Here is a 17,535-nt window from a genome sequence, read left to right as displayed (position 1 = left end):
CGGGGGCCTCAGGGGGGGCTGCGAGGACACTTCGTGGGTGCCACTGAGCTCCCGCAGAGCCACATGGGTGCAGATGCGGGCGCTGGGTGTCACAGAGGGTCCAAGCACTGCGGTGTGCCAAGCTGCGCCCCGCTGCAGCATCCCCACGTGCCAGGGCCCCCCTCAGCCGCTGCCTTGGCACAACGGCCCGGTGCTGGGGGCCTGGGGGGGGGGGCGGCCACCAGGGCCGCAGGCCAACATCCTGGTGCCGGGTCCGACCTCCTGCCGGCTGTGCACGAGCAGAGCTTTGTCCCCCCCCCGCAGGCTTCTGTGGTGGGGGGCGGATGGGGCCCGAGGGGCTGCCCCTCGTGCTGCTCCGTCCCCCTCCCCATCGCCTGAACCGCCTCAAATCCTTGTCTGGGAGCCCCGCGAGCCGCAGCGTTCCGCTTCGTGCCGGGGGAGTTGCTTTGGAGCTGTCGGCAGCCACCAGGAGCGATGGGACCGGCCAAGGGTCGTGCCTGGGGTCCCCCCGCTCCAACCCTCGCAGCCCAGGCGTTTCGTTTCACGCTGGGGAGAAACGAGCCCAGCGAACCTTGAGCTGACTGCAGGTGGGAAAGGTCCCCTCGTTGGGAGAGGGGCACATCATGAAGCCAGGGAGGAGTGAAGCAGCCGCTGCGGTGGGAGCGTGACCCTTGGAAGGGGAAGTGGCTGTGCCAATGCCTGGATGGGGGAGAGGGATTTGTGCTCCCTCCCCGCCCTCTCCAGCCCGGGCGGTGAAGGATGGGGCTGCTTGAAAGTGGGGAGGGGATTTCTCAGCGAGGAGCTGTAGGAATATGGGGAGGCAAAAGAAAGGGGCCAGGAGGGAAGAGGCGTGATGGCTCCTTGCGTGATGGTGCGGGGTCTGAGGGGACAGTGCTGGGGCTGAGCCCGTCCCTGCGCCCGTCCCGGCTCGGGGGCTGCGGCAGTGACCGTCTGGAGGCACCCGTCACTCGCCGGCACGGGGCTTGCGCTCCGCCGGGGAGTTTTCTGCTCTCCTCCTCGCAGGGCTGGAAAATATACAAAGCTCGCAGTGAAAATATTTACACAGCAGCAATTTTCAGAGGAATTTGGGATGTTAATTTGAAAAATCTGTGGGGAGAGAACCACAATGGGCCCTTTGAGCGGGCGAGCGTGGCCCTCGCGCCTGCCCGCCCGCGCCGGAGAGGGGCCCCCGCTGCCACTGCGCCGGCCCTAATGGGAGCCAGCCCTGCCGGAAACCCACCTGGGAGCCGGGGGGGCCGCGCCAGACGGCCCCCGCTGCCGCCCCGCGCCCCTAATTACATCCAGAGCGCTCACAGGACCGGGTCAGGGCCGCATCCTGCAGCAGCGCCGTGCGCCCGGGGGTCCCGGTAGGCTGGGGGGGGGCTGCAGGGCGCTCACCTGCGCCGCCAGCCCGGGGAGGCAGCGGCCCCGTTGGGCCGTGTCCCCTCTGTAACCCTTTCGGCAGCCGGCCCGCCGCAGCTCCGCTCGCGGTGGTGGTGGCGGCGCTTCAGCCCGCTTTGCTCATTTTCTCCAAATAAAACATACCTCCGCGGGCAGGGACCCAACCTGGAAAATTCCAGCCCGAAAGATAAAGGATTGGAAAACGATTAAAACCAGAGGTTGGAGCAGAAAGCACTTGGCAGCGGGAACCTGCCTCGCGCCGGCCCCGAGCCCCCCCCCCCCTCCGCCGCAGCCAGCGCACGAACACGGCTGCTCCCGGGGCCGGGGGGCTCGCACCCGGGAGGGGGGCCCGGCACGGGCTGCCAGAGCCTCGGCGTGGCGGCAGCCCCCGGCGCGGGGGGACCGTGGCCCTGCAGCTGCGTGGCTGGGGATGAAGGCTCCGGCACGGCGCGGTGCCAGATGCAGGGCAGAGCCCCTTGGCGTGAGGCTGGCACGAGGAGGAGGAGGAGGAGAGGAGGAGAGGAGGAGGAGGGTGACGTCAGGAGGTTATCGAGGTTGAGCCACGCTGTTTGTCCGACGCCCCGCGGCCATCTGGCAGCCGGGGCAGGATGAAGTCAGGCTGGATGATGCGCAGGGCAGGGTCTCATTTGAAACTCGTGGCCTCTGTTTTGCTAGCAGCTCGCGCTGGGGGGGCAGCTCCACAGGGCTGAAACCTCCAAAAAACTGCCCCGACTCAACCAGCGCCAACGGGGAGGACGTGGCCAAGCTGTCCCCTCCCCTCCAGGGGACACAGGCACTGCCACCAGCGGGGTCTGCCCGAGAGCCCCGGGGGAGCTGGGCTGTGCCGCCCTCGGGAGGGGTCCCGCAGCTCCCAAGATTACAAAGTTTGTGCGCGATTCCTTCTTGTTATTATTTTATTTTATTTTTTTTTTACAAAAAGACACCCTTCTGGTCTGCCTTACAAAACAGATGTACACAAACCTGTACTAGAAAAAAGAGTTTTCCCAGAAGAAATGGGAAATAACCGTGTATAAATATTCTCTCCGAGTTCTTAAAGCTTCGATTCCCGGTTCGCCTGCTCGGCGCTTCCTTTGGCGCGCGGCCCGGGGGTCCCGAGGGTCCCAGCACCTCGGCCGGGCCGCGCCGCTCACATCAGCTTCCAGGGAGTTGAGAGCCACGGGCCGTGCTCCACTAAAGGGCCCTTGTTGCCAGCACGTTGATGCCCCTTAGCTAAGTCGCCGATGACTTTTTTAGCACTAGCTAAAAAAGAAAAAAGGCCAACCCAAACCCCAAATTAAAAACGAAAACCCCTCTCTTTCGCTACCCACGTTCTACGTAGAGTCACAGAAATCAAGGCACTTAAGTCATACGCCGAGCGGAAAAATGAGTGTCTACTCCCTAAGTGTGTAGGCCTCTCCGAAATTGCACGTTACGGGTTTGGGCTTTGTGCCTTCCTTCAGTTCACTCCTCGCTGTTCCTCGGCCCGGAGGAACGGGGCCGGGTGCCGCCGCCGGCCGCGCGGGGCTCCCCTCGCCCGGCTGCCCGTGCCGCCTGGCTCAGAAGTAGGAGGGCTTGAGCGCGGTGGTGTTGTTGTTGCTGGGGTAGTGCGCCTGCATGAGCGGGACCTCGCACTCGGAGCCGCCCGAGAGCATCGCGGGCTCCGGCCCCTTGCGGCTGTGGTTGCTCAGATCCCCGTTGTCCAGGCAGGCTTTCACGCCTTCCAGCTCCAGCGGGCCGGCGTCCACCCCGCCGCCCGCGTGCGCCTTCGCCCGGCGGTGCCGGCGGTAGTACGTGACCGCCGTCACCACCACCACCAGCAGCAGCACGGCGGCCAGCGCGGGGACGATCATCAGGGTGAGGTTGTTGTCCTTGCCCTGGGTGACGGGCGAGTGCTGCTGGTGGGTCATCTGCAGGGTGTGCGCCTCCACGCAGAACTCCTCCTTGGAGACCTTCTCCCCCAGCGGCCCGACGCAGACGCGGTAGGTGCAGTTGGGTCTCAGCGCCCGCACCGTGTACTCGGCGAGCGAGGCCGGCAAGCGGAGCATCACGGGCCGCTTGTCCGGCCCGGAGAGGTTTCGGTAGCTCAGCCGGATGCCCTTCAGCTGCGCTTTGGACTGGACGTAGTTCTGCAAATCCACCTTCAGGGACGTGCTGCTCACCTGCGTGATGCTGATCTGCCGGCTCGGCGTCGGCGCCTGGGTGGCCGGGGACGGCGTCGTGTCCCTCTCCTCCTCCTCCTCGCAGTACGTCCCGGCGAAGCCCTGCGGGCACAGGCACTGCAGGTGGCTGCGCGCGTCCAGCTGGCAGGTGCCGCCGTTCAGACACGTGCGCGGGGGGCAGATCTGCGGCGGGGGGCTGCTGGGGGCCGGGGGGACGCTGAAGGACACCGGCGCGGAGCTGCCGGGGGAGGCCCTGGCCTGCGGGGTGGGAGCGGCGGTGCTGGGCGCCGGCGGCGGGCGGCTGCTGGTGGGGAGCGGCGCGGGCGGCCGCAGCGTGGTGGTGCGCGGCGTGGTGGTGGTGGTGGTGGTGGTGGTGGTGGTGGTGGGGCAGCCAAAGTCAGCGTACTGCAGGTGGTGGAGGAGCTTGCCGGAGTTTTTTGGGGGGAAGTGGCAGCGCGTCTCCTCGGGCCGCCGGAGGATCACGCTGCTGGCGTTCACCCACTGCACGAGCCAGCTCATCTGGCAGATGCAGTTGAAGGGGTTGCCGGCGGCCGTCACGGCCCGGAGCCTCGGGAAAAAGCCAGAGAAGTCCCGAGGGATGGTGTTGATGTTGAGGTTGCTGATGTCCAGCTCCTGGAGGTTGTGAAGGCTCTGGAAGTCCTCTGCCGGCAGCTGGGAGATCTGGGCATTGCCAGCCAGGCTGAGCTTGGTGAGGCTCCCCAGGCGCCGCAGCACGGCCGGGACGCGCTCCAGCAGGTTGTTGGAGACGTCCAGCTCGTGGAGGTTGTTCTGGGTCTGGAAGAGCTCCTCGTCCAAGCTCGTCAGGCCCAGCCCCGCGATCTTCAGCGACTCGATGTTGACGGCGTGGAAGGCCCCGGGTGCAATAGCGGGGATCTTGTTCCAGCTGACGTCCAGCAGCAGGAGGTTGGGCAGGTCAAGGGGGGGCACTGCCCACAGCTGGTTGTTCTGCAGCTTCAGCTCCAGCAGGTTCTCCAGCGTGTCGAACGCGGCGGCGTGGATGTGCTGGATCCTGTTCCTCTGCAGGTAGAGCCGCTCCAGCAGCCGCAGCCCGTGGAAGGTCTCGTTGGTGATCTCCTGCAGCTGGTTGGAGGACAGGTCCAAGTTGACAAGCTCCGTTAGGGGCTGGAAGATATTTTTCTGGATGCTGGCGATCTTGTTTTGTGAGAGGTCCAGGAGCTGAAGGGCGGGCAGCCCCGCGAAGCTGTCCTCGCTGAGCATCGTGATGCCGTTCTCAAAGACGTACAGGGAGAGGGTGCTGGGGGGCAGCCCCCGGGGCACGGTGTGGCCCCGTCTGGCCGCGCACAGGATGGTCTTGGGGTCCTGGCACTGGCAGCCGGCGGGACATGCCCGCGCGAGCTCCCCGGGGACCAAGAGAAGCAGCGTGCAAAGGAACAGCTGGTTCATGGTGTCAGCTCTGCAGGAGAGAGAGGTTTGCGTGAGGATACGCGGAGCAAGCACCGCCGCGAGCACGGCTTCACACGCAAAACACCCGGCTTGTTTGGCGGTGCTGAGGGAGGGGCTGGCTCCCCGCAGCTCCCGGGCCAGGCTGGCACCGGCGTCCCCGACCTGGCTCCTGGTGGGACAGGGACAGCCAGGCTCGGGCACGCTGCTGTCCCCACCGCTGTCCCCACCGCACCAGCACGGCGCCACAGCCTCCCAGCCCCCGGCTGCCCACGCGGGAGGGACCCAGTGGCCATGCCACCGGCCCCTCGATATCTCTCCATCCCCTCCTGCCCTGCCCGGGACACTCCAGCCCCAAAGGGACCAGGGAAGAGCCCAAAAGCCCCCGCTGCGCTCACGTGAAGCAGCGCACGAGCTGCCCACCCCGGCCGAACGCTCTCCCTTTCCCCCGGCCCCCCCAGATTTAGGGCCGTTGGTGTCTGCGCACCCCCAGCTCCTCCGTGCACGGTGTCCCGGCTCCGGCTCGAGGGGCTGCCTCCCGCGGGGCGAGGCGGCGGGGAAAGGGCCCCTCCTTCCCCCGGCTCCTCTCGGCAGGGTGCAAACCAAACATGTGGGATGCGCCGCCTCCATCCCAGGACGCACCCGGCTCGGCCTCCGCCAGCGAAGGGGGTGGGAGCGCGCCCGCTTCCCGCACGCCGAGCAGGACTTAACCCTTTGCTTGTGCCGCCCGCACGGCGGCCGCCCGGAGCTGCGCCCACGAGCGAAGCCCCCCCCGGGGAACCCTGCCCACGCTGTTGCTTTGCCCCCCCCCCCCCCCCAAAAGCACAGCAAGGTGCCGCTTTTTGGGGTGGGCACGTGGCCCCCGGCACCAGGGTGAAGCGTGGGGCAGGGTTTTTGGGGGGGCGGTGATTTGAGGTACCCCAATGGCCGCGCAGTCTGCAGCGCTTGGAACCGGAGATCCCCAGTGCCAGGGCACTGCGGGCGCTGGTGGTGGCCCGAGGACGGTGGCACCCGGGGGTGGCCTGGGCTAACGAAATGCTGCCAGGGGCCGAAGGAGCCGGCCGCCCCGGCCCCAGCGGGGAGGCTCAGGGTGCCGGGGACGCGGCCGTGGGTGGCAGGAGGGCATCACAAAGCTGGCGAGGTGCCGAGAGCGGTGCGGAGCCACAAAACGCCCGCCAACGGGCGCTGCGTGCCGCTCCTCGCAGCCCCAAGACACGGGCAGATGCTGCACGGTGTCTGCGCGGGGAAGCAGGGAGGGGACAGCGCTGGGACCCGGGCTCCGGTCCCCTTGGCAGTGCAGAGCCATCAGGAGGACGGGAGCCCCTGCCCGGTGACATCCTGCTGCTCCGAGGGCAGCGGGGCCACGTCCCCGGGCTGCGGAGGGGGGCACTGGGCCAAGCCGTGACCCCTCCGCGGGCTCAGCCCCTGGCGGGCCTCCAGCCCTCTCATCTCCCAAATCCCTGGCTGCACGCTGCGACTTGGCGTCCCAAAAAGCTTCCTCTGTTGGCATCCCGGGATTCTGGCACAGCACCGGCCCCGTCGGGACACGGAGCCCTCATCCCTCTGGCGCGGGCAGGCCGTTGGGGGCAGAGGACCGAGGGGAGGACGCTCTCGGTGTGAGCAAGGCCGTAGCAGCCCCCGCTCCAGCCCCTCTGTGCCAGGGGCCCCCGGGGACAGACGTCCCGGCTGATGTCCTTGCCTAGGACGTGGCTGGCTCGTCTCTCAGCCCCGTCTTTCAGCCCTTTTAATGACAGCCCTAATTAGTGCCGGCAAGGGGTGGGGAGGGGGGGTGAGGCAGGGCTAGGCTGTCTCTGCCACCCCACGATGGGCTCTCTGCAGGCCGTAGGGGTGCCGCGGCCCCCGCAGCCCCCTCCCCAGCACCTCCTCCCCTCCTGCCGAGCTGTTAATAGCTTCAGGCAAATAAACCCCCCGCGGCGTGCGAGGGGCCCCCGCCGTGTGTGGGGGGCTACCGGGTCGCACAGCAGCACGCGCCGGCTGCCCCGGCCACCCCTCCGCCATGGGGGGCCCCGGCCGAGCCACACCGGCTGCACAGCACGAGCCCCAGGAGCGCTGGGGGGGTGACACTGACACCCAGGGCGTCAGTGTCACCCCCCTGGTGTCCCCCCACCCCTGTCCTGTGCCACCACCCGGATAGGGTTAAGGCGGCAGGCGGCTCCCGGCCCGGTCCCGGGGTGCGCCCGAGGGTGGGGTGCACCCGCGCCGCTGGGCAGGGTCACCGCAGCGCCTGAGTCACTTGGCCTGGGGACAGCAGCGCCGGGGAGGAGCCGCTCGGTGGCCACGGGGTCACCGTCACCAAGCCCCCGCCCGGTCCCATCGGGTGGGTGGCTCTGCTGCACCCCACGGTCAGGCAGGGTGGCCGAGCCAAGGACAGCGTCGTGCAGCCTCGTGAAGGGGTTCTGGGGACACCGGGGGTGTTAAGGGACCTGGGGACAGAGCTGGCACCGCTCCCACCGCTGCGCGAGCCCCCGGGGGGGTTGGTGCCAGGCACAGGGTCCAGCTGAGCGGCTGCGGGAGCGCGAGGCTGCCGCTGACACCCCGGGAGCGAGGAGCCAGCCAAGAGCCCCGCACCGAGCTCAGGACTGAGCGGGGGACAGCGGGCACCCCGAGACAGCCACGGCAGCACCAGGACAGCCTCGAGGCCGGCGCAGCATGTGGCCGTGCCAAGCCACCCGGGTGGGCAGCGCCGGGTGCCGGTGGTGCAGGAGCTCAGGGCCGGGTTTTGCAATGCCAGGGTCGGGTTTCGCTGACGTGTCCCATGCTGCAACCAGCTGCTGACTCCAAGTCTCTCGTCCCTTTAATTACGCTGGCATTTCCTCTCCGGCTGCCAGGCTCCGCTCACCCGGCCCCGGGCAGGTTGGGCCGGGCCGTGACCGCGGCCCCGAGCATCCCGCCTCGCCGGCCGGGCCGGGTGCCCGTGTGCTCCACCCGCGCGGCTCCCGCCTCCGCCACCGCTCCCCCGGCACGCGCCGGCATCGCCCGGGCACCCTGATGGGCTCGCGGGGTGCTGAGGGGTTGATCCAGCCCGGGGGCTTGGCAGCTCCGTAGGGGCCGGGGTGACGGGCAGGGGAGCGGAACAGCCTCGCCGCGTCCAGGCGGAGGAGGAGATGTTCTTCTGGAGGTGCTCGGCCATCCCGCGGCCGCCCTGCCAGCGGCCTGCTGCTGCCTTGGCTGGGCTCCCCCCTGCCTGCACCGCAGATACTTGCGGAATTATTCATATTTTCCGGCTGCGGGAGGATCCGGGCTCAGCCTCCCCGGCTCGCACAGCCTCTGCCTGCCAGCCTGGTGGGCTGGGAGCACCGTCCCCGCTCCCCCGGGTGAGCCCCGCTCCCTGCTCGGGGTGGGCACCGTGGTGTCCCCAACGGTGTGCACAGAGCTCGCCTGTCCTGGGGACACGGCACGGTCACCCCTTTTCCCATGCGAGGGGGAGCCTGGTACCGGCCCCGCGCAGCTGCCGGGGCTGAAGGGCAGGGCCGGCTCCTGCAGGGGGTCCCCGTCCCCACGCTGTGGGTGACACCCGGGCAGATGGATCCTGCCACAGCCACAAGGAGGTGGCCCTGCCACTTGGTGAGAGTCCCTTGTCCCTGGCGCTAGCGCCCGCGGGGCTGCTCGCCCTCCTGACATCAGAGGCCGGTGAACCCGGGGGTGCCAGACTGCGGCCGGGAGGGGTCCCACAAACTCTCACGTCACACCCCGTGTCACGGCGAGTCCCTGAGCCGGGGGTACCCAGCACGGCCGGGACATCTCCTCCCATCACCGGCGAGCGAGGCCCTGCATCCGCCCGGCTCCTGGCGCCGAACAAAGCCACCGTTGTTGCCGGCACGCAGCCGAGCCCGGTGGGCCACCCCGGCCGCTCGCGGGCACCGGCGCAGGCACGGCTGCGTCCCCGCCACCGCTCGGGGCCCCGCACGCAGGAATGCGGGGCCTGCACCGGTGGCCGGCTCGAGTTGCAGGCGCCGCTCCCCAGCCCTTGCTCGCGGGGCCCTCCCTGACGCCCCCCAACCAAGCCCGTGTCAGCACGTGCCCCCTCCCGACCCCCGGCGGGGGCGCAGGATTAGCCCCTAATCCCCCTTTTCCCTTCAACCCGCCCTCCGCCGCAGCAACCACCTCCTCCCAGCCTCCCCTCCCTATTTAATTAAAGTTTCCGCAGCAGCCCCGGAGGAATGCGGGCCTGGTTATTGCCTCCCCCCCGGCGCCAGCCCCTCGGCCCCGCTCCTGCCCCCGTGACCCGGCCGCGCTCCCGGCTCTCAGGTGCCGGGAAGGGGAAAAACCAGCAGGGTGGCTTCGCCGGGAGCCAACGCGCCCCGGAGCCCGGCGGTGCCGCCCTGCTGCCACGCGCGGATTCCTGCGGCCTGACTGTGGCCGTCGTGTCCCCGAGCGCTTCCTCCTGCCGCATCCCGCCGGGGCGGCGGAGCCAGCCGGGCAGGCAGCGCTTGCGTCAGGGCGACCCGGCCAGGCCACCCGGGCTTGGGGTGGCGGAGAAAAATAGTAATTAGTGTCGTTCGTCACGCCGGCACGGCCCAGCGCCGTGTGGGCAGCAGCCCGGCCCCAGCTGGGTCAGGCCAGGCTGGCTGCCACCAGGTCGCGGTACGAAGGGACCCGCCCGTGGCGAGGAGGGGTGACACACGTCTGGCTGGCGCTGTCACCCGAGCATCTCCCCGAACTGGCACCGGGATGCCCGGGCACTTGGGGCAGCGCGGTGGCTACAAGGGAGGGAGCCTGACACGGCGAGGGACGCTAAGCCCATGGCACACCGGGGGAGGCGAGGGGCCCGGTGTCACCCCGGCACGCGCTGGGTGACAGCAGGCACGCAGCGGTGGAGCTGGTGGGGCATCACCACCAGGCTGGCCGGTGGCCATGCTGGCACACAGCCCCACGGGGACACCGGTGCCTGCTGTCCCCTGCCTGCTGTCCCCTGCCTGCTGTCCCCTGCCTGCTGTCCCCTGCAGCCACATCCCTCAGGACCGTGCTGTGTCCCACCGCTGCCACCCAGGACCCCTCGGCCAGCAGCACGGCTCGCGGCCACCCAGCAGCAGCGGGGGTCCCCACGCCACATCTCGCCCCCTGCCCGTACCGGGGCAGCACCAGGCCCGGGGCCGGAGCCGCGGCAGGGGACAGGGGACAGAACCGTCGGAGGCACCGCGCACGATGGGGACCGTGCCGGATGGGGACCCCGCCACCGGCTCCCCCGTCCCCGCACACCCCGGGGGTTGCCGCCGGGACCCCGTCCCCAGGCGACGCCGTGCACCCGGCGGGCCGTGCAGCCCGGTGTCCCCCCCTCCTGCCCGCGGCCCCCGGGACGCGGCACTCACCGTGGCCGGGCCGGGCTGGGCCGGGCCGTGCCGGGCGCTCAGCGCATGGCTGCGGGCGGGCGCTCCCCGCTCTGGCCGCGCCGGGCGCGGGGGGGCGGCTTTTAAAGCCCGGGGGCGGGGCGAAGCGCCGAGGGGGCGGGGACATCTCTCCCGCCGCCTCTCCATTGGCTGAGGGAGACGGGGGAGGGGGAAGGAGGAGGGGCTTCAGCGGAGGCTCCGCCCCCTGCGCACCTGGGGCCCGGTGCGGGGGGACCCCAGGGACCCCCAGGGACCCCCAGGGACACCCGGACCCCGGGGGCAGCCTGGGGGGCAGCGCCCCCGGCACCACCAGGCCCTGGTGCCCCTGTGGCCCCCGGCAGCCCCCCGCTATCCCCGCAGCCGTGGGTGACCCCAGTGCCCCAGCGGAGCCCTGGTGCCCCCCACCCCAAACCCCAAACCCGGTCCCGGGATGGCGCTGCCCCGACGTGGTGCCCCCCGCCGCCGTCCGCTGGGGACAAGGGCTCCGCGTGTCCCCGCAGGGCTGGCGTCGCGGTGCCCCGGTGCCGGCAGAGCTGTGCCAAGCACTCCAGGACGGCGCTCGCCCTTCATCGCCTCGAGGTGTCCCAGCACCCAGAGGTGCCCTTGTCCCAGCGCTGGGCCCTGGCGGCGGTGGCAGTGCTGGCAGCGGTGACCGCAGCCGGGCAGGGGACCCCCGTGCCTGCCGGAGCCACCCCAGCGGTGTTTGTCCAAGTTGTGCCAACAGCCACGGGCCGGGACTGTGCCGTGCCGGCCAGGGCCGTCCCTGGTGCCACCCGGCCACCCCGCGACGTCCTCTGCAGCGTCCCCGCCACGGGGACCCGCCGTGGGCACAGGGCTGCCGGGGCCGGGGAGTGCGCACAGGGCTGGGTGCCTTTGTTGGGCTGCGTTTCCTCAAAGTCGTTCCGTGTAAAATCCCGGCACTGCACGTGCTCCCTTCCCCCAGCCCGCACGACCACAAAAATGTCAACCCGAAAGTAATATATTGTCCCTTTGTTCTCCTGGAAGCTGCCTCTGGAGCTTTCTCCTCCACCCGCATCGTGGGGAAGGAAGAGAAGGAGCTTTGGTGCTCCCCGTCCCCTCCAGCCACGGGGTGGGACGGGGACGGGGACACGTTGGCCAGCCCAGCCGGCGGCCCCGACCGCGGGACTGGCAGGGCGGCGTGTGCCGGTGAGCCGTGCGGCGTGCCGGCTGCGCCCCACGGCCCCGTGCCCGCCCCGAACAGGCTGAGCCGGCCCGGGCGGCCCGGGGCAGTGCCGCAGCGGGGCCAGGCGGGCCCCAGGCTCCCTCGCCCGCATTTGGCATCCGTGTGCCCCGTCCCCGCGCTGCCGTGCCACGCACCGCGCGGCTGGAGAGGGCAACCAAGGTCTCACGGCCATAAAGCTGTCACGGCAGGGCTGAGCGTGGCAGGGCCGTGCCGTGGGAGGCTGTAAATCGGGGGAGATGCTCAAGGCCGTTCCCATGCGCCTGACCGAGGGCACCCGGCACTGCCCTGCTGCCGCGGGCACGGCCGGGAAGCCACCGGCGTGCGCCCACCGCAGTGATCCTGCGGCTTGGAGCTCCAGCGGGGGAAAGGGCTGAGAGGACAGAATCCGGCCCCGTGGTTACCGAGGCACTGCCGCGTGCCAAGGCAAGGTGCTGAGCCCCGTCCTGCGGTGCTCAGCGCCCTCCTTCCCTTTGCAGGGCCATGATCCCGCTGTTCGACGCCGACACGGGGCTGCTGGTCCTGGGGGGGAAGGTGAGGAGCCACGGCACGGGGGGCGGCGGGGTGCTCCCCGCGCCCCCGCTTACACCCCAGCCCCTCCGCCTCTCTTCCAGGGAGAAAACCTCCTGCACTGCTTCGAGGCGACGCCGGCACAGCCCGCGCTCACCCAAGGTAAGCAGGATGCGCCCCGCGCCGGGCTGCCGCGGTCCCCAGCCTGGCCCCCGCCCCACGGCTGTCCTGCCTGTCCCCAGTCACCCAGTGCCTGACCGAGGGGCGCACGCGGGGCCTGGCCGCCGTCCCCCGCCTGGCCCTGGACGTCATGGCCTGCGAGGTGCTCCGCGTCCTGCAGCTCACCGACACCTTCCTCGTCCCCGTCAGCTACGTCGTGCCCCGCAAGGTAAGGGGGGGCGCGGGGTTCCCTCAGGGAGGGGGGGGGATCAGCACCGAGCTTGGACCCCGCGTCCCCGTAACGCCGGCGCCCGCTCCCTCGTGCCACGGATATGGGACTGACCGCAGCGTGCGGGGCCGCGGCGTCTCAGCCAGGTTCTCTCGCTGCCCCCGATGCGCTCAGGCTCTTCCCCACTCCCTAAAGCATTTTTCTGAGGAAAGAAAGTAAGAAAGAAAAAAAAAAAAAAAAAAAGGGTGGTGGCTACAGAAATGCCCTTTTCTGTAAACAGACCCTGTTGTGGAAAAAAACTCACGTTTAAAAAAAGAACCAGAGCGTAAGCGCTGCCACAGGGCGGCCACGGGCTGGGGGGGGAGGGCTCTGTCCCCGGGGGGACACTGCCTGGGCAGGGCTCAGCTCCCCAGGGAAACTGAGGCACGGAGGCAGCCGCTGACGCTCGCCCCAGGACCCCCCTAGCAGCACCAGGACACAGCTCGGCCCCTGGCCCCCACCGTGTCGGGGGGCCTGGTGCCATCGCACGGGTGCCACCTCGCCGGTCAGCGCGGGGGGATGGAGGGCACCCAGGTGTGGTGAGGGGTGGGGGGGGACACGGCTCCCTGGCCTGGGGGGAGCAGGAGAGGAGGGAAACCTGCGGGGAGCTGAAACCTGGGTGCTGGGGGCTGAATTCTGGGCGCTGTGTGGAAGGAGCGGGGTGCTCCTGGACCCCGCTGCGTAGCGGAGGCTGAGCCCTGGGGCAGGGGCTGCAGGCCGGGTGCTGAGAGCTGGGTGCCACCTGTGGCAGGCATTTTGCTGCGTTTTGGAGGCCTTTTGATACTTTCAGGGGTGCACGGCGCAGCCCAGAGCTGGGCAGCGTCTGACACCTACAGGCTCCGGCGTGCAGCTCGGCTGGGGCCGGGGCTCCGTGGCCGCAAGGTGCCCGGGGGTCTCCTGCGCGGGGCCCCCAGCGCTCGGTGCCCAGGGACAGCGAGGGGCCGCAGGCAGAGCACCACCTCCGCCCGCCCCCTCTCCCGCAGTCTGTCCAGGAGTTCCACGAGGATCTGTTCCCCGACTGCGCCGGGGTGCTGCCGGCCACAGGTGCCCAGGCCTGGTGGGCAGGGGACAGCCAGCAGGTGAGTGTCACCCCGGGGGTGTCCCCATGGCTGGCATCACCCGGGGCTGGGGACAGCACTGGTGGCGGCACAGCGACCACACCACAGCCTTGGGATGGGGACGGGGACATGGAGGGGCGCGTGTGCAATATTTTAATCACATCCTTTTAACGGGAAGTGGGGATTCATACAAATCAAGTCTGTTTCCCAAAGGCCAGTGGGTTTTTGGGGTGGCCGCGATGGTGGCAGGGCACCGAGGTGCACCCCCAAGAGGGTGCCATGCACCTCCTGACTGCGGAGTGGGAAGGAGCCCCTGGGGACGAGCAGGGCTTCGCCCCCAGCCACCCAGCCCTGAGCTCGGCTGCTTCTGAACACAAACACAGGAGGTCTCGTCTGTCCTGCTGCTGACGTGCGCCCACTGAGTTTAGAATGGTTTTCCAGCAGGGAAACTGCTCAAAAACGCTCTCCTGAGCTCAGCCAAGTGAGCTCTATTTTCCATCTAGGTGCAGCTAAAAATAAAAATCTAATAGTGAAAACACATTTCCCACCATCCGCCTTAAAAACGTAGAGGTTGAGGCAGTATGCTTAACGCACCCAGAGCCACGGGCTGGAGAAGGGCCCCTCCTGTAAGCCACATACCACGAGCTGCAGGTTTCGGTGGCGGCGATTGCAGGAGGGGGAAAAGGGGGTTTTGGGGGGCAAACCCGCTCCTCGGTGCGGCTCCTGGGTGGGACTCGGAGGCGGGGGCTCCTCTGCCAGCGCCCGCTCGCCGCAGCGCTGCCGCTCGGCAGGTGGGGAAGGTGAGCCTGCACCCGGCACGCAGACCCACGCAGACCTTCCGCTCCCCGGTCATCGCCGCCGCGGCGCCCGGCACCCCGCTGCCCGACGATGGCCCCGCCGACACCGACCGCAGCGTGAGTACGGGGGCGCGAGGGGCCGGGGTGGGGCTGGGCGGGGGCAGCACCCCCTGCCCACACGCCGTCTCCTGCAGGAGGGCAGCGGCTACTCCTCGCCCTCCGGCTCGCTGGCCTCGCCGAGCAGCGCCGCCACCTCGCTCTCTGCCAGCACCGGCCCCTCCAGCGGCTTCGTCAGCAGCCCCAGCCAGAAGTCTCTGCAGAGCATTTTGGGTGAGTGGGTGCCGGGGTGGGCTCGGAGTCACCCTCCCGCGTGGCCGGAGGAGCCGCGGCACTCAGCGACCCCCGCCTCCGCAGGGCCCAGCTCCCGATTCCGGCACGCGCAGGGCGCGGTGCTGCACCGCGACACCCACATCACCAACCTGCGGGGGCTGAGCCTCACCACGCCGGGCGAGAGCGACGGCTTCTGCGCCAACCACGAGCGCGTCGCCCTCCCGCTGCTCTCCGCTGGCGGCCAGATCGCCGTCCTCGAGGTGCGGCGGTGGGAAGCGGCTCTCCGTGCCCCCGCTGTGCCCGGCACACGGGCGCCCACCCCTGCCGCACACCCTGGGTGACGCGTTGCTCTCCACCAGCTCTCCAAGCCGGGCCGCCTCCCCGACACCGCCGTGCCCACCATCCAGAACGGCACGGCGGTGGCCGACCTCTGCTGGGACCCCTTTGACCCCCGGCGCCTCGCTGTTGGTAGGTGCGCTGTGCCCAGGGTGCGCGCCGTGGGGCGCTGACACCCCGCCGTGGCACGCTGCACCCCGCGTTGCCGCTCACCCCCTGCCCGTCTCTCTCCGGGGCGGTTTCGGTGCTGCAGCGGGCGAAGATGCCAAGATCCGGCTGTGGCGGGTCCCCGAAGGCGGGCTGCAGGACACGCTGCGGGAGCCCGAGGCTGTGCTGCAAGGTGAGCGCGGTGCAGGGACACAGCTCGAGCACCGATTGTCCCTGGGTGCCCAGACAGAGCCGCAGGGGCAGGCGGGTCTGGTGGTGTCCCTGTCCCAGGGCCAGCACTCCGCTCTCCTTACCAGGGCACACGGAGAAGATCTACTCCATCCGCTTCCACCCCATGGCGGCTGACCTCCTCGTCTCCTCCTCCTACGACATGACGGTGCGGATATGGGAGCTGGGCGCCGGGCAGGAGGTGCTGTGCCTGCAGGGACACACGGACCAGGTAGGGTCAGGCACCGCCGGGGCACCGCAGCACCCAGACGTGCCAGGCCTCCACGCTGCGGCGCAGCTGGGTGCCAGCCAGGAGCTGGTTCCTGCATCACGGTGCTGAGATGCCATCGGGGAGGAGAGGTGCCCACGGGACGCCCAAGGGGTGCTCCAAGTCCCCTGGGCCAGCCGGGGGCTGGGGCACGGATCCCTGATGGGGGCACCCTCCATCTCCCAGATCTTCAGCTTGGCCTGGAGCCCCGATGGGAGGCAGCTGGCGACAGCGAGCAAGGACGGCCGGCTGCGGCTCTACGAGCCCCGGCGCAGCCCCCAGCCCCAGCAGGTGGGACCGCAGCAGCAAGAACGGGACAGGAGAGCTGGGAGGGGACAGGTCCCCAGGTGGGGAGCTGCTGAGCAGGGGGAGCAGCTGGTGACCCCCCTTCTCCCCACACAGGAGGGCCCAGGCCCCGAGGGGGGCCGCGGGGCGCGCGTGGTCTGGGTGTGTGGAGGCGACTTGCTCCTCGTGTCCGGCTTCGACAGGTGAGGGCAGGCACGTGGCCGTCCCTCGCACCTCCCCGAGCACGGCCACCACTGGGCACAGTCCCCGGGGGACGAGCTGTGCCTCGGTGCCCGCCACGGGGACACCGGGCACACCGGGCCCTGCCGTGCCACCCGCCCACCCCCACGTCCCCACAGCCGCAGCGAGCGGAGGATCCTCCTGTACCGGGCGCAGGCCCTGTCTGATGGGCCCCTCTCCGTCCTCGGCCTCGACGTGGCCCCATCCACCCTCCTGCCCTTCTATGACGAGGACACCGGCGTCGTCTTCCTCACTGGCAAGGTGGGAGGGCCCGCGTCCAGGAGGGCTGCCTGCGCAGGGCACCGTGATGGGGGACGCGCCGTGCCCTCACAGCAGCCCCCGTCCCACTCTGTCCCAGGGTGACACCAGAGTGTTCCTCTACGAGGTGACCCCCGAGCCACCCTACTTCCTCGAGTGCAACAGCTTCACCTCCAGCGATCCCCACAAGGTGAGGGGGCGCCCACTGGGGCCGTGCTGCCTGCCCTGCTCCCAGCCCCGCTCACGTAGCTGCTCCCCCAGGGCTTCGTCTTCCTGCGCAAGACGGCGTGCGACGTGCGGGAGGTGGAGTTCGCCCGAGCGCTGCGGCTGGGGCAGGGCGCCCTCGAGCCCGTGGCTTTCCGCGTGCCTCGCGTCAAGGTAGCCATCGGGGCTGGCCGCGTGGGGGGGCCGGGTGGAGGCCCCCCCCTCACCACCCCGCGTCCTGCAGAAGGAGTATTTCCAGGACGACATCTTCCCTCCGACCCGCGTATGGTGGGAGCCGTCCCTCAGCGCCGGCGCCTGGCTGGCAGGGGCGGACGGGCAGCACCGCCGCGCCGACCTCCGGCCCGCCAACATGACGCCAGGTAGGCGCGGAGGGGCGAGGCGGGCGGCGCGTGGGGGGCTGCCCCACGCGGAGCTGCCCCACATCGCGCCGCCCTCCCAGTGAGCCAGGCCCCGAAGGAGCAGCCGGCGCGGAAGTTTGTCCCTGCGGCCGTGTACCTGGGGGAGAAGACGGACGAGCAGAAGAAGGAGGAGGTGAGCGCGGGGACGGGGACCGCCGGGGGGACGCTGAACCCCCTCGCGAAGCCCCGTCCCCACCGCACTGCTTGCCCCAAAGCTCCTCAGCGCCATGGTGGCCCGGCTGGGCAGCCGCCACGACCCGCTGCCGCAGGACTCCTTCGAGGGCGTGGATGAGGCCGAGTGGGTAGGCATGGCGGGGACGTGGGGACGGCAGGACACTGCAACACGGGGACACTGGGATGCTGCAACATGGGGACAAGGGGACACCATGATGTGGGGATGCCGGGACACCACGACATGGGGACACCACGACACGAGGACACTGGGATGCTGCAATATGGGGACACGGGGACACCACGGCATGGGGGCACTGTGACAC

At 70.0% G+C, this 17,535-nt stretch overlaps 2 protein-coding genes across 4 annotated transcripts in view; one reads left to right on the top strand and one right to left on the bottom strand.

Annotated features, from left to right (window-relative positions):
• The window catches only part of CORO7 (coronin 7), a 39,441-nt gene that overhangs the window by 21,269 nt on the left and 637 nt on the right, over positions 1-17,535 (top strand). The window contains exons 11-28 of one of the 2 annotated variants that reach the window (XM_035339891.1): positions 12,011-12,065; positions 12,146-12,203; positions 12,284-12,429; positions 13,452-13,547; positions 14,318-14,440; positions 14,518-14,653; positions 14,738-14,913; positions 15,013-15,121; positions 15,243-15,329; positions 15,454-15,596; positions 15,819-15,923; positions 16,035-16,120; positions 16,277-16,418; positions 16,516-16,605; positions 16,677-16,793; positions 16,864-16,999; positions 17,080-17,171; positions 17,223-17,340. In XM_035339891.1, coding sequence (XP_035195782.1) covers positions 12,011-12,065; positions 12,146-12,203; positions 12,284-12,429; positions 13,452-13,547; positions 14,318-14,440; positions 14,518-14,653; positions 14,738-14,913; positions 15,013-15,121; positions 15,243-15,329; positions 15,454-15,596; positions 15,819-15,923; positions 16,035-16,120; positions 16,277-16,418; positions 16,516-16,605; positions 16,677-16,793; positions 16,864-16,999; positions 17,080-17,171; positions 17,223-17,330 — 2,005 coding nt within the window. In that variant the 3' untranslated portion in view covers positions 17,331-17,340. The remainder of the gene's footprint in view (positions 1-12,010; positions 12,066-12,145; positions 12,204-12,283; positions 12,430-13,451; positions 13,548-14,317; positions 14,441-14,517; positions 14,654-14,737; positions 14,914-15,012; positions 15,122-15,242; positions 15,330-15,453; positions 15,597-15,818; positions 15,924-16,034; positions 16,121-16,276; positions 16,419-16,515; positions 16,606-16,676; positions 16,794-16,863; positions 17,000-17,079; positions 17,172-17,222; positions 17,341-17,535) is intronic. The other variant, XM_035339892.1, reaches the window with a different exon arrangement.
• On the bottom strand, positions 2,298-10,390 carry VASN (vasorin). 2 transcript variants are annotated; one of them, XM_035339900.1, is made up of 2 exons: positions 10,313-10,390; positions 2,298-4,995 (listed from the first exon to the last, which is right to left on the bottom strand). In XM_035339900.1, the coding sequence occupies exon 2, from the start codon at positions 4,983-4,985 to the stop codon at positions 2,958-2,960; it is 2,028 nt and encodes a 675-aa protein (XP_035195791.1). In that variant the 5' UTR covers positions 4,986-4,995; positions 10,313-10,390; the 3' UTR covers positions 2,298-2,957. The 2 variants fall into 2 exon arrangements, with proteins under 2 accessions (XP_035195791.1, XP_035195790.1); XM_035339899.1 differs by lacking the exon at positions 10,313-10,390 and adding an exon at positions 5,470-5,612.

This window comes from Oxyura jamaicensis, chromosome 14 (assembly GCF_011077185.1).
Source record: "Oxyura jamaicensis isolate SHBP4307 breed ruddy duck chromosome 14, BPBGC_Ojam_1.0, whole genome shotgun sequence".
NCBI lineage: Eukaryota > Metazoa > Chordata > Aves > Anseriformes > Anatidae > Oxyura > Oxyura jamaicensis.
This window is presented reverse-complemented; position numbering and strand designations above follow the sequence as displayed.

Excerpts from the sequence above, each read along its gene's own strand:
- VASN (XM_035339899.1), bottom strand. The coding sequence starts at position 5,612 with ATGGAGGCGGCGCATCCCACATGTTTGGTTTGCACCCTGCCGAGAGGA. Across the intron at positions 4,996-5,469 it reads CGTGCACGGAGGAGCTGGGG|AGCTGACACCATGAACCAGC; the intron begins GTGCGCAGACAC and ends TCTCTCCTGCAG.